The sequence below is a fragment of the Sardina pilchardus genome, chromosome 2 (assembly GCF_963854185.1).
Source record: "Sardina pilchardus chromosome 2, fSarPil1.1, whole genome shotgun sequence".
Taxonomy (NCBI): domain Eukaryota; kingdom Metazoa; phylum Chordata; class Actinopteri; order Clupeiformes; family Clupeidae; genus Sardina; species Sardina pilchardus.
Genome location: NC_084995.1, coordinates 1,559,387 through 1,574,308, shown reverse-complemented (window position 1 = coordinate 1,574,308; position 14,922 = coordinate 1,559,387). Strand labels below are relative to the sequence as shown.

Below are 14,922 nucleotides of genomic sequence, written 5' to 3'. Positions count from 1 at the left end.
ACTGGCCGTATTCGTCACAGTTCAGCAAGCAGCTAATAGTAAGTGAATATATACGTGTTGTGAATAATCATTGCCTTAATCTTCAGAAACGTTTGTTCTCTCCCTCAGTGACCACACATATCGTCGCAGACGGCGAGTGTAACTAAACGGAGCCAATCGTTCAAACAACTAGATGGATGAATGTCACGATAAGCCTACACCCCCTCCCCCAACCAGGAAAAAAACATTCTATAAACGTTCTCCTAACCAGAAATTGTTAGCTGGGATGGCAGCTGGCTTGGCTATAACTTAATTTTACCAGTTCACTTTGGGGATAAATAGGCTATTTGGTAGCCTACTAGAATTATTGTAGTTACAGTATGTGTGACTATTCCATACGTTCATCCCCATACACAAAAGAAATATATTTGAATATTTTTGGGTGTATGAAATATATGTTGAATATATTACAATATATTTGTCTTTCAGACAGCTTACAAGAACATATTCTGAAATATATTTGAAATATGTTGTGATATAAATTCACTTATATTTGACATATATTTGAAAATATGTTTAATTGCACATCACTGTACACTGCTCATCAGTGGCCAGATATTCACTGCAGTAGTGGGCAAAAGACTTTTAGCAGGGCTCCAAACTAACTTTTTGCGTTGGTTGCACTGGTGCACCTGATAGCTTTTTTATTTAGGTGCACCCACATTTTTCATTGCATTGCCTTTCACGCCAAAAGGTCATCTTTTATCACTCCACTTTCATATAATGTGAATGTTAAAAAATAAAAAAAGAAGGCGTAGTAAAAGCTGGTCTTTATTTGAAACACAATATGTAAAGAATATTCATATATATATTCTTTATAAAGAATAAATAAAATAGGCCTAGAAAAATATTTTCATAATTATTTATATAGGCCTATATATAATATATTTCTTTATTCTATATTCTGAAGCTTCCGATATCCATAACAGCACACTTTATGCCACCTATTCATATTACAACTCCGCCTCTTTAATTCAACGGTTTGCTTGAAGCCTCAAGCTTTTTCAGTAAGAGTACATCCAGTGTGTCTGCATGTGTGTGTGTATGGCTTTATACTGTGGGTGTGTGCAAGTGTATGTGTAGTGTACTGTCACTAAATGTACACATATATCCATTTATTGTGGTCTTTCATGAACCAAATTCCATGAAACATGGCAAACTTTCAGAGGGTGTCATAATGATCCTAGACTTCAACATTTGTACAGGTTTGAATCTGTCAACCAAAGCTACCTGCGATTACAATGCCTCATTTAGCTTTTTAATTTTTGACCTAGGTTCTTGAAATATTCAGAAAACAATGTCCGGCCACCTACAGGCCAGTTGGTGTACAGTAACATAAATTGATTTATTGGAGGCTATAAGACTGAAAAGTTTGGTGTATGTAGATGCTTGTGAAGTGGAGATTTTGTTCTCCGAGTGAGAGAGGAAACTCATCCATATCCGCCTTATATTCAACACATTGGACAAGAAAGGCTTAATATACAAAATTGCCCAAGGGATATCACCGGGCACCCTCTTAAATCTTAAAGAGGTACACCTACTCTACTAGATTCAGCAAAAAAAAAAAACTTTAACCAACAAAACCAGGTCTGACCTGGGTTGGTTGCAACCTGACCCCATGGCTTAGTGACTGGTCTGGTACACTTCACTTTTGTCGGTTAAAGTTTTTTTTTTTTGCTGAATCTAGTAGAGTAGGTGTACCTCTTTAAGATTTAAGAGGGTGCCCGGTGATATCCCTTGGGCAATTTCGTATATTAAGCCTTTCTTGTCCAATGTGTTGAATATAAGGCGGATATGGATGAGTTTCCTCTCTCACTCGGAGAACAAAATCTCCACTTCACAAGCATCTACATACACCAAACTTTTCAGTCTTATACCTAACCATGTTCAGAAGGTTTTTGCAGAGGGGTTTGTTGATATGATTCTTAGCCTGATTTACATGACATTTTATTCCAAAAAACATGGCGAAAATGGATTTTTTAAAGGCTGGTATAGTATTTTCTGATTTACTGAATAACTAAATGAGATATCCATAATTCCCTCTCTAAAATACTTTTCATCTCTTATGTCAACAAAATGAAAAGAAAAACATTTAAGCTGGCTTTGTCCAATGTTCAGATTTGATATTTTTACGTTTATGCAAATCAGCGCATATTTAATTACATCATACCTAATTTGCATATTCAAACATTAAATTTCAGAAAACTTGCAATACATTTATTTTTCATATTGATCTAAGTAATCAACTGGTGAAGTTTCATAGTGATATCTGCTTGTTAATTTTTTTACCCTATTCACCTGTAGTATATCCGCCTTATAGTCAACACATTGGACAAGAAAGGCTTAATATACGAAATTGCCCAAGGGATATCACCGGGCACCCTCTTAAATCTTAAAGAGGTACCCCTAGTCTACTAGATTCTGCAAAAAAAAAAACTTTAACCGACAAAGCCAGGTCTGACCCCATGGCTCCCTGACTACAAGAGCCAAAGACCACTCGGAGAAAGCCCCAGAAAGACTTGGAGGCAGCAGGTACAATTGTTACAGAGAAAATCATTGGTAATGCACTCCACCACCATGGCATCTATGCACGCTCACCCACATGACTATTACTGAAGAAAAACATGTATAAGGTCGTTGAAAATTTGCTACAGAACATTTGTAAATACTGTGAGAATGTTTTCCTGTGAGGCGAGAGCAAACTTGACATTTTTGGAGGTCATACTACACACCATATTTGGAGAAGGAATGGCACTGTGCATCACCCTTTAAATACCATAACAACAGTGAGGTTTGGCGGTGGAGACATCATGGTGTGGGGCTGTTGTTCATGTCATGGTACTGGCAGACTTCATACAGTTGAAGGAATGATGAATGGAGTTATTTCGTTCAGGGAGAATTGTGCCATCCACCAGGACAATGATCCAAAGCATTCAGCAAAGGAAATTCTTTCAGAGAAAGGAAGGCCTGACTTCAATCCAATTGAATAGTTTTTTTTAAATGAGCTAAAAGATCAGGATTCCAAAGAGGGACCTTTGGATTGTGTAGTATTAAAAGACTATCTGTTTGAAATAATGGCCCAAAATCACACCTGAATAGTGTGACTGATTGATTTCATCACACAGGATATGCCTTGAAGCTGTCATTACAAATAAAGGCTTTTCCACAAAGTATTTTAAGAAATGTCAGTAGGCACTGGCAGGCTCAATACTTTTTTCTTGTGTCATTCCTCTTTATTACACATAACTGTACTTATGGACTTTAATGTTTGCATTTTTTATATGGGTGGACAATCTGAGTTAATACTAATGTGCAGTGAAAATTTCATGCAAATAGCATCGGTGTACGTATACTGTAGCTACTGAAAAACATTCTGATGTGTTCAATACTTATCCTCTCCACTGTAGCTCATATGTCAGGCAGCCGTAGCCTAATGGTTAAGGCTTCAGGCTTATGACCGAAGGGTTGCCAGTTCAATCCCCAACCAGTGCAAAAAATGTTGGTGGGGGAGGTGGTTGAACACTACTCTCCTAAACTCACATCCATAGCTAAAGTGTCTTGAACAAGGCACCTAACCCCTCACTACTCCCTGTGCTGCTGTATCAAGGTGGTTTGGGGTTGGGCTTCACTGCTGTGTTAACTGATTCATGGATGCATGTTGTAATATATTTTTAAATATTTCACCATATATTTCCAAATGTATTTCACCCTATATGTACATGTATTAAATGTATTTTCGCCCTATATTTACATGTATTTCAAAATATATTTCAGAAATATATAAAATATATTTTCACCCTATATTTACATGCATTTCAAAATATATTTCTGAAATATATGAAATATATTTTCGCCCTATATTTACATGCATTTCAAAATATATTTCTGAAATATATGAAATATATTTTCACCCTATATTTAAATGTATTTCAAAATATATTTCTGAAATATATGAAATGTATTTTTGCCCTTTATTTAAATGTATTTCAAAATATATTTCAGAAATGTATTTACATGTATTTTCACCCTATATTTAAATGTATTTCAAAATATATTTTGGAAATATATTTCAAGATATATTTTGGAAATATATTTCAAAATATATTTTGGAAATATATTTCAAAATATATTTCAAAATATATTAACATACAATCTTGAAAATATATGGCCAATATATTTCTTTTGTGTATGGGTCTGCTTTGGTGTTTTATTTTGAATCTCCCCTGGTGGGGAAGGCCATCAAATGGCTTTGAAAATTCAAGTAAACATTAGCATAATATAGCCAGGCAGTTCTAGACTAAAGTCTCGCAGAGCCTTTAAAGTCGATGGCAATCAGGCTAATGTGGCTACAACTTAGCCTAAATACACAACTTAAACAAAAGCAAGTCACAAACTCCTTAACTCCACATTATGGTTTTATTTACAGTGGGATATGTACAAAAGCTGCAATTGAATAGAACATTTCAGCTGCAACTTGCCTTGCCTCTCCACTTCACCTGCCAACCGAAACGTTAACGCATCCCTGAACTTCCTCTCCAATCGCGACATATGCTGTCAATCTAAAAGAGTTCGGCCACTATGACGGTTCCTCCAATTATCATACAGAAGCTCGGCGTCCGGGCCATCCCACTGTCTCATTCACCCCCAGGGAAGCTGGGCTATTTTGTGGTGTTTGTCCAATAATCATCTAACTTTTTCTGCACTGAGACCAGCCCACTCACTCATTTTCTCCATGATATTTTAGAGGAGGCTGAGCTTCCCCTGTACTCTAAGAGCAATCGCCTCTAATCTGAAGAGTGTGCACGGCTAGTAGCACAATAGTGTGTGTGTGTGTGCGTGTGTTTATCTGAAGAGTGTTCACGGCTGGTAGCAGAATAGTGTGTGTGTGTGTGTGTGTGTGTGTGTATTTATCTGAAGTGTGTGCACGGCTGATAGCTGAATCGGAGAACACTGGAGGGGGCGTGGTGAGTGTGGCGCAGCTTGATGATGTCACACAGGTACTCCAGGATCCTGATGTCATCCGTCGCCCCGGGAGACAGCTCCGCCTCATGGCCTGTGAAGACGCGATGGAACGCTCGAGCAGCCAATCGTGTCAGAGAACTCTGCACCAGCAGCGCGTAAGTCCTGCCTTCTCTAAGCTGTGATTGGGGCTTTGTCAGTGGACCAATCAGAGTGCCGTGGTAGGCGGGGCATTGGAGAGTCATGTGATCGGCGTCCAGAATGCTGAGGTAACGAGCGTAGCGCTCCAGACACAGCGGCATGCTGGGAGAGGACTGACAGAACCTTCTGGAACAAGGAAGAAGCAGGTCAGGGTCAGGACACACACACCCACACACACCCCTAATGCTCTCACACACACACACACCCACACACATGCACACTCACCCTAACATATACACACCCACATAGGCCAAACTAGGTGGGAACAGTAGTACCTGAGGCAGACATTGTGCAATTTCAGGCAAAACCTTGAAATGTGGTTAACCATGTGGAATAAGGAGGAAGCAGGTCAGGACACGGACATACACACACTCTCTCTCTCACACACACTAGGAGATTAACCAATATCGTAAATCCTTCTGAACGTTAACAATGCGAGTGCATTGGAAGGCAAACCCCTGGATCGGTTTAAATCAATTTTAAAACGACGAATCGGAAAGCTACCGATACAAATGTTTTTACTTTCAAAATCATAAGACCAACCCTGATTTGCTAACACATATCAACATGCGTCTTTCCTTCTCCAACGAGGGTAAGTAGCGTCACTGCTACAGTGGCAACAAACTAGTTGTTGAGTTTAGTATAACGCAGATAACGCCGACGTTAACATGTGTTGCAGTATCTTGAATGAAGTCATATATTCAGTCGTAAGCACAAGCCTCAAACCTAGCTTCATAGGCTACAACAAACACCCTTTGTCTATTGCTCAGCCTCCTGCATTCCCCTTTCCACGGGTGTCTCCCCAATGCTTCGGTGCACGTCTGAAAGTTGACTGAGGAGGGAGGGTAATTGCCTACCTGTCATTGTTGATGTGTTGAACGCGCTTCTCACAATGTGTGTGTGTGTGTGTATGTGTGTGTTACCTATCGAGTCCTATGATGCCAAACTCCAGGAGTGTGTGTGTGTGTGTGTGTGTACATCTGTGTGTGTTACCTGTTGAGTCCTATGATGCCAAACTCCAGGAGGTCGGTTATCTGGATGGGCCGGCAACACCAGGGCAACACTCTGGGTGTGTGTGTGTCTGCATGAGTGTGTGTGTATGTGTCTGCATGTGTGTTGGGCAGGAAGAGCTCTAGTGCAAGCACCAGATCCCGCACCCTCTCCTCGTCATTTCCCAGCACCACCAGTGGCCGGCCAGTCAGAAGGCTGAACAGTGCCTGGTGGGCGTGTCCCCAGTTACGCACCAATCGCAGTGCAGCTTGGCCCTTGTCGTGCCCATAACGCCAGGAAGCACAGCTGAGCAGGGCAGCGTCTCTATCCTTCTGACCATTGGGGCAAAGTGGGAGGAGTCCAACTAGGGGACACGCTTCCTGAAACATGTTGTCATGGTGATGTAAATCCGGGTTTGTTGGTGTGCACAGTGAGAACTGACATTCTTGGACTACAGTAGCCATGAACCTCTGCTGCTCTGCATTATCTTGGACTACAGGACCCATGAACCTCTGTTGCTCTGCATTGTTCTGGAAAAAGCCCACAGTCCCTGTTAAGTCCTCTTCTTCTTGGACTACAGTTCCCACGTCCCCCTGCCAATCCCCCTCCTCTTCCTCCTCCTCTTGGACTACAGTTCCCATGAGGCTGTGCGGCAGCGTATCAGCGGGCCGGAAGTCCTCCCACAGAAAGCTGTGATCTCTGCTCAGCACCTCGATGCTGCTGTCCTGGCTGTCTGTGCGCTGCGCTCCCCACCTGCTCACCAAGGCAATGGGCTGCTGGACAGAGGGGTTCCAGCTGGTCTCCATGGCGACAGGGTCATCTCTAAGGGAACACTCCACTGCTACAGAGTCGTCTCTAAGGGAGCGCTCCATGGCGACAGGGTCGTCTCTAAGGGAACGCTCCGTGGCCAGAACCTCGATGCTGTCGCCACTGCTGTGGCTGCCTGTCTCCATGGAAACGCCATCGTCCTCCTCCCATGTGGGCCTGGTGGTCACATGGGCGCTGGGAGAGCCACGTGATTGGTTGACTCGATCCTCAGGCTCGGCCTCCAGTTTGATTGGCACTGCCTCCACGCAGGAGATGTCAGCAGCATTTCCATGGAGAGGGTTGCTGGGAGATGTGTGCTGCTGCGGAGGGGGCGGGTCCTCAAACAGGAAGTTGGTGGTGGATAGGCGGGACAAGAGACTCGCACACTCTCTCTGGTGGACAAGGAGGCTAGCATCACCACAGAAACGCACCTGGATGGCACAGAGCGAGTCCACGGTCTGCTGAGAGAGGAACCAATCACAGCTCTCTGCCATGGGCCCTGGCCCCACCCCCATTTCTGCCAACCCTGCCCCTTCTGGATGAGTCGAACTATTACTCTCCTCCTCATCTTCCCTCCTCTCCTCCTTTCTCTCTCTTTTACTCTCATCTTTATGTCTATTCATTTCTTCTTTCCTCCTTTTGTTCTCTTCATCTCTCCATCTCTCTACTCCCTCTCTCTCTACCTCCTCTTCCCTAATTTCTCTTTCCTCTTCTCTGCCACTCTGGTTGGTGTCTATCTGTGTGTGTGACTCTGTGTGTAAATGTGTGTGTGCATTGTTTACGCCTGTTGTCTCTAAATGTGTATGTGAGTGAGTGTGAAGGTGTTTGTCTGGGTCATTTACGGTTGTTGTCTCTGTGTGAGTGAGTGTGTGTATGTGCTTAGTCTTGAGTGTGTGTGTAGTGTGAAGTGTGTGTGATACCTGGCTAAAGGCCTTATTGAGCTCCTGTAACTCCCTGACCAGCTTCAAAGAGTCATGTGACACCAGCGCTATGGCAACACGGGCTCGCTGATCCACCAGTGGCACGTAGTGTGCATACACAAACACGCCCGACCGCCCGTCGCCTAGCAACATCCACGAGTCACTCTGGTCCCTGTCGCCATCCCTCATTGCCTGGTAACTGCCTCCACCCCTCGTTGCCTGGTAACCACCAGTCAGGAGGCGTAGCACCAAGTCCACATCTGGGCAGGGCTCTGGGGTGATGAAGAGTAGCCGCGGCTCTAGTCCAGTTCCGATCCCAGTCTTACTTACAATCCGGATCCCTCCACTTCCGATCTCAGTCTGGAGCCCAGTTCTGATCTCGGGCCGGTCCACAGCTGGACCTGGTCCAGTTCTGAACTCACACAGTAGCACCGAATCACTGTGGTGGGCGGGGCCAGGATGCCAAGGGCGGGGCAAGGGCGGGAGGGAGAGGTGATCGGGCAGCTTGCTAGTTTGCTGGGTCCTAGAGTCCGTCTGCTCATGACCGCGAGCCAGAGCCAAGATGTCCGAGGAGCCAATCATGACCTAACACACACACACACACACACACACTGTCACGCACGCACTCTCTCTCTCTCTCACACACACGACACGATCAACAACCTCAGAAATATAAATTTAAAATAAAAAACCCAGCATGCTAACCATCAAAGGCTATGCTAACTATGAAATCTTGCTATTTCACCATTAGCCTATTACGCTAAAGGCTAGCCTCTATGCTAACACTGTAATGAACTCCTGGGTAGTATCAGAGAATGTATGTTACAAATTCCTTTGAATATTTGACAAATAGACAAAATGGTGACATTGGTGTTCATGCTCAAGAGACTCATTCATTTAACTATTACTCTCAAGGTTAGCTGCTATGCAGCCCCCACTTCAAACTGGGAAGCCCCCAATTCAGGTGTGATGTACAGACATCAATGGACTGTTCACCTGCTTTTCTATAGGATAGCTGCTATGCTAATGCTGTAAGATGTAAACAGACCTGCTATGCTAATTCCCCACTTCTAAACTTCCCACTCCTGAAGTGAGAGTGTTCACTATGTGATGTCAAAACATTCTCCTGAGAGCTCTCCCAAAGCCCCCACTTCAAACTGGGAAGCCCCAAGTTCAGGTGTGATGTACACCCTCTAAAGCCTAGAATTCTCCCAGTTTCCAGTTGCTCGCTCATGAAAGCACCAAGAGTGTTCCTCTATTACTCTAAAGGCTAGGTGTTATGCTATCACTGTAAGACTAAACAGACTGTTCACAATTATTCTAAAGGCTTTCAACCATTTAAGACACAAACACACTCTCTCTCTCACACACACACACACACATTCACACACAGATCATTTGAGCCTCTCACTCACGACACAACTCACACCTCAGAAATGTAAATGGAATATTAAAAAAGATAACAGCGAACATGCTAACTACCAAAGGCTAGCTGCTATGCTAACCCTATAAAATGTAAACAGACCACTCGCTGGGGTTCTCTCCCATCAGACTGAACTCACTTCATTCCGAGGGAAAGACAGCACACACATACACACACACACTCCCCTCATTCCCAGGGCAGGACAGCTTGTGCCTGCATTCCAAAACACATAAATACACACACACACACACACACACACACACAGCAGCCTATTTTAAGATTTGTGACGTTGACATTGTGCAAGCAGTGACAGCTCGAATAACACGAGGCCACAGTATCGCACACACTCTAATGTGTCTGTATGTGTGTGTGTGTGTGTGTGTGACCTCATGCATTCCAGCTGCAACTGCTTGTGAATGTATACGGTAGCCAGCACTAGTGAATATGATATAGGCGGGCCTGAGGTAGGGTGACCAGACGTCCTCTTTTGCCCGGACATGTCCTCTTTTTGAAACCTAAAAATGTGTCCGGGCGGAATTTCAGAATCGTCCGGGATAAATATTTTGTTATTCTAGCCTAACGTGTTTTCACCGAATTTGCATTGCTCTCTCTCATTCACATAGTAGGCTAATCACGCCCTCCCCCTACAGTTCGCATTCCATTGAGTGTAGAGCCTGACCTTAGAGCTACCGTCATTGGTCGATATTCTCGGCCTAAACATTTAATTGGTTATTCACCTCATCAGCGCACACTTCCTTGTTTACCACTGCAACGCGCAAAACTATCCGGCATCTTCAGCCATGCCGAAACGCAAGTGCAAGTTCGCTGACGTAATTTCCATGTTTTCGTCTCGGTCGAGATCAATGCAAAGCAGGCAGTTTAGGAGGACTGAAAAGTATCAGCCATTGGACAACTTTTCAACTTTAAAAATGTCTAATTTTGTGCAATTAGGTTTTTTTTTTTATTATTATTTTTGTTTTACCATTGTTGTGACTCTACTTTACATTGTATAGCCTACAGATGGTACGGGTTGAGAATGCTCCTTTCTTTCCCGCACATCGGGACTCCCGAAGCATCGGGACTTTAATTAAAACTGCAACCGCAAGGGGGCAACATAAGACCGCCTTAATAAAATGAAGGTTCGGCTCATACCGGAAAACACGGAAAAACCCGAAGACACCGCGCTGGCGACAAGCGGAGAACAGAGACATCACGCTCGGCATGGCAGATTGCAGTTTCAGAGTTTTCGAATGTTTTACAGCGTACCGCACAGCTGGCTCTCTCACTCGACGTAGCCTATAACTCAGTCAGTCCAGCAGAGATGCCAGAGCAACGTTTTGGTCAATGGAGAGGGAGAGAAATGCTCCGCATATCCGTCTCATTTAATCATTAAAATGAAGGTGATGACTGGCGAAATTATAATCAAACGACGTTTCAATAAACCATTGTTGAAGTTAATGAAAATGGTTTTAGAAGCCTTCAATTCAACCTGCCCATACAGAAAAATCCATGGAAAAAATATATGCACATATATGCAGCTGCATCCAGCATATGTTTAAATAGATGGCTAAAATATATTGAATACATATATAGTACCAATCTGTATATATGCAAGTATATGTGGAACCAAGCACTGTAACATATATGTGGATATCTTACATGAAAGTCTATGTGCTGAATATATTCACTGAATAGATGCAAGTATATGCGGAACCCAGCACTAACATATATGTGAATATCTTACATGAAAGTCTATGTGCTGAATATATTCACTGAATAGATTTTTTAACGGTTGCTTCAAGTGCACGCGCACACACAGCAATTCCCATCCCCCACCCCTAACTGACTTTTCAACTCCAGCCACAAGTCACTTCAACTGTCACTTTTCTGTCATGAAGCTTGCTGTATGTATAAGCTGTACAAACTCTGCCGTCATCATCATATTCAAGGTAAGAATTACAGTACTTTCGTATGCCAATTGAAAACGGGAATCTATTAGAAATGTATTGTTTTCATAATGAAATCTCAACCATAAGTGATTATGATTTGATAGTGTTAGATTAGAATCATAATTCGTTAGCATATAGCTAGCGAGCTAACATCACTAACGTTAGCGATGTTAGCTGTTAATGTTAACGTTTACAGTAACCAACTTCATTATGAGGAATATCTGGAATGGTAGTTAATATATCTAGCAATAATTCAGTCTGAGATGTCGTTATGAATGTACAGCTTTAGTTTGAATTAAATATCAGGCGCAAGTAGCTTATCAAACAGTACATTTAAAGTGGCTGTTACCATGCAGGCTGAAGTTACAGACACATGAAAGTTGTTAACGTTACTATTATAATAGTGTTACGTTGCAAACTTCCATGGGACATGGGTAGTTAACATTATTTAAAGGTAATACATGTAGTGTTGATGCATAATATACATAGTGTTGCTATACGTTATCTCACCCCCTGATTTCAGGAACTATAGATCTTTGTGTTTGCAACTTATTCATTTTAGCCTCCTTCTGTTCCTTCTGTTTGCAGGCGGTGTGGTAATTGTGTGGAGGACTGCTGCCCTGAGACCCTGAGAGGAATATTGTCACTTCCAAAGCCCATTACAAGCCTGCAAGTGAGTTCACTCACCAGGTAGAGACTAGAGAGACACACGCGTGCGCGCGCGCACACACACACACACACACACACACACACACACACACACACACACACACACACACACACACACACACATAATTGCATATAGCATTGGTATACGTGTGTGCATGTATTTGTGTTTGTAAATGTTTAACCCTTCCTTTCATGTGTCTGTTTGTTATGACTTTGTAGTGGGCTCTATGAACTGTCCAGAGCAAAGTCAGTCTGTCCTGATGGCACTACCTGCTACTATGGCTGCTGCTCTCAACCTGGTGTAAGTGTTTGTGTTTTTATCCTTTACAACATTAGGAAGATCAGACCTTATCTGACACAAGATTCCACACAGTTTATTGTACAGATTATGGTTATTTCCAAGCTGGACTATTGTACTGTTACCTGGCCTGCTTGTGCATTAAGATCGTTACAGTTGATTCAGAACGATACTGAATGCTTTATCTGTGTAGTTCTCTATGTCTCTCCTGTGTATGAGTTAGTTGTGTTGTCTCATTTAAAAATGTTAGGCTGTCTGTGTGGACTGCTTCACATTTTCACCTCACCATCATAGATCTTTTCAGTAGTAAACTATTTGAGGATCTAATTGATTGTGCAATTTTTTCAGGGGGCAAGTCTTAAGAGTTGCAGACGGGGGAGCAAAGGGAGTTCCTGGACCCTTAAAGGGTTAAGGCCATAATGGGTGAGTTTATTATATTTGTATGTCTTTCTCTCCAACTCACTTTGTATTTCTATGCAATATTTTTTTGAAGTGAGATAACCTTAAGTGAATATACAGTTATGAACATCATTCATATTCATATAGGCTACAGTCATATGCATAAGTTTGGACTCCCATGCTGAAGTTGAAATCATCTTTTAGAAATTGATCTCAATGCCTTAATGTAGGAAAAGTCCAACCTTTAAAGACACCCCTATGTTAAATTCCCATAGAGACAGGCAGATTTTCCTCATGATTTTGCCTTATTGACTTGCAGTTATGTCATGGATCCTGGATACTACTAGGAAATTATTCATCCCCTTGGCAAATATCGATTTAATGTTGATTTTCTCTTGACCAATATGTTTGTTCTGACTGAACATGACACTGCCACATGCCATTTTTCATCAAAATGTAAAAAAAGTTCCATGTTTCGAGCACATGGTCTTACAACCTTTTGGCATGTGGCAATGTCGTTTTCAGTCAGAACAAACATTGGTTAAGGGAAAATCAACATTAAATAAATAATTCCAGGGGTATGAATCATTTTGTTCCCAATTGCGTGTTTATTTGATCTATTATGTGCATATATCAATACATCTTTAGACATTTTTGCATTGTATGTACACTTGTTATAAGGACCTTGTTATAAGTGAAAATCTACTTCTATTGGTGAATCCTGCAAATGAAAGTTTCTTGTTTTGTGGAAATACCACTTATGTAAGGTAAACTAAATTATCTTGCAAGATTTGTCAATAGAGCAAGATGATTTTCACTTATAACAAAGTCAAAACTTAAATGTAAAAAGGTATTGCTATAAGTAAATGATTGAAAACAAGACTATAATGGATGAATTTATTTTATTTTACATAACGTATGTCTTTCTCTCCAACTGGCTTTGTATTTCTCTCCAATTATTGTGATTCTGTACTTTAGCATCCGTGGTTGTCACTAATATTTTGCATGTTCTATTTGTATATGTTCTGTCTTTTCCATAGGCCACCCAGAAGAGATTCAGGCACTCCCTCAAGATTGCTGGGCCATGCAATTAATGCCAAACTTACAGAACTGTGATGTCAGTACAGAAACAAAAATAGCAATTTTTAAATAAATTCAACAAAAGAAAACAGAAGAGTTGTGTGTTTCTTCCTCTTTATAATGATACTATGGTTAGTTTTAAGTAAATACTATAGTGAAAACAATTATAAATGCAGAAAACATGAAACCATAGTAGAATATGAACTATATTTAAACAATATATCAGAATATATGTGAGAAATATAAGTCTGAAATATATAGGTCATGTGATCACAATTTTCATGAAGGGTCACGTGATCATTCTTTTTAGTGCCATATATTTAAATATATTTAATTATATGCAGAAAATATAAGAAAGTGGCCAATTTCAAACATGTACTTATATGTTGACATATATTGATACATATATGTAAATATATGTATTTAACATAGATATAAATATATGTATTTAACATAGATGTAAATATATGTATTTAACATAGATGCCCTTGTACTGGAATATATTCAAGCTGCATATATGTCAATATGTTATTTTTCTGTATGGGATGAAAGACTCGATATAGGCAACCTTAGATTAATTCATTAATTCATTACGGTTACAAGACCGCATTTCCGTGAATAGGCTATTATTGTCAAGGCGAAGACGAAAGAGATGGACAAGATAGACATTTAGGCTACATTTATGCAAGGAATACTTAGAAATGTGTAGGCCTATAGGCTATTTTAAAACGGAGGCATGTTCATTTTAACCGGCGACGCTGGGTAGCTTACCCAGCACTTTATCACAGACTACCGTGGGCTACTGTGCGTCAATATAACAGCATTTTATCATGTGGTGAATTAATGACTAACGTCAGTTTAACATGTCAGAACTTTTGATCGGCGTTTCAAGTGCATGCCGCGAATAAATGAACTCGACTGACTGAATCCTTTATATTTGTTGGCTGAGTGCGAAGAGATTGACACTCGAACTGTGGCGTAAATGGTTGAGGCATCTAAATCATACGTCAGCGACCGGGGTTCAAAACTCACTCTACGAACCTCCGGAACCCATTAAGACAAGAGGCTTTATTTTATTAAAACGTTTTGCGATTTTTTTATGATTGCGATTTCTGCTGAAAAGAAAAGTTAATATGTGAATTCGTGGTTCAGTGCACACACACACACACACACACACACACACACACA

The 14,922-nt window shown here is 41.4% G+C and overlaps 1 protein-coding gene and 1 long non-coding RNA gene across 3 annotated transcripts; one reads left to right on the top strand and one right to left on the bottom strand.

Moving 5' to 3' along the window:
- Positions 1 to 4,436: 4,436 nt before the first annotated feature.
- Positions 4,437 to 8,498, bottom strand: LOC134059086 (guanine nucleotide exchange protein smcr8b-like). Its single transcript, XM_062515662.1, has 2 exons — positions 6,193 to 8,498; positions 4,437 to 5,325 (listed from the first exon to the last, which is right to left on the bottom strand). The coding sequence occupies exons 1-2, from the start codon at positions 8,496 to 8,498 to the stop codon at positions 4,947 to 4,949; spliced, it is 2,685 nt and encodes an 894-aa protein (XP_062371646.1). The 3' UTR covers positions 4,437 to 4,946.
- A 2,753-nt stretch (positions 8,499 to 11,251) lies between these two features.
- Positions 11,252 to 13,826, top strand: LOC134100116 (uncharacterized). 2 transcript variants are annotated; one of them, XR_009941203.1, is made up of 5 exons: positions 11,252 to 11,288; positions 11,877 to 11,961; positions 12,177 to 12,258; positions 12,604 to 12,678; positions 13,695 to 13,826. It is a non-coding gene; the product is annotated as an uncharacterized LOC134100116 (long non-coding RNA). The 2 variants fall into 2 exon arrangements; XR_009941204.1 differs by having other exon boundaries at positions 11,877 to 11,978.
- Positions 13,827 to 14,922: the final 1,096 nt, after the last annotated feature.

Excerpts from the sequence above, each read along its gene's own strand:
- LOC134059086 (XM_062515662.1), bottom strand. The coding sequence starts at position 8,498 with ATGATTGGCTCCTCGGACATCTTGGCTCTGGCTCGCGGTCATGAGCAG. Across the intron at positions 5,326-6,192 it reads GGCATCATAGGACTCAACAG|AAGGTTCTGTCAGTCCTCTC; the intron begins GTAACACACACA and ends TCCTTGTTCCAG.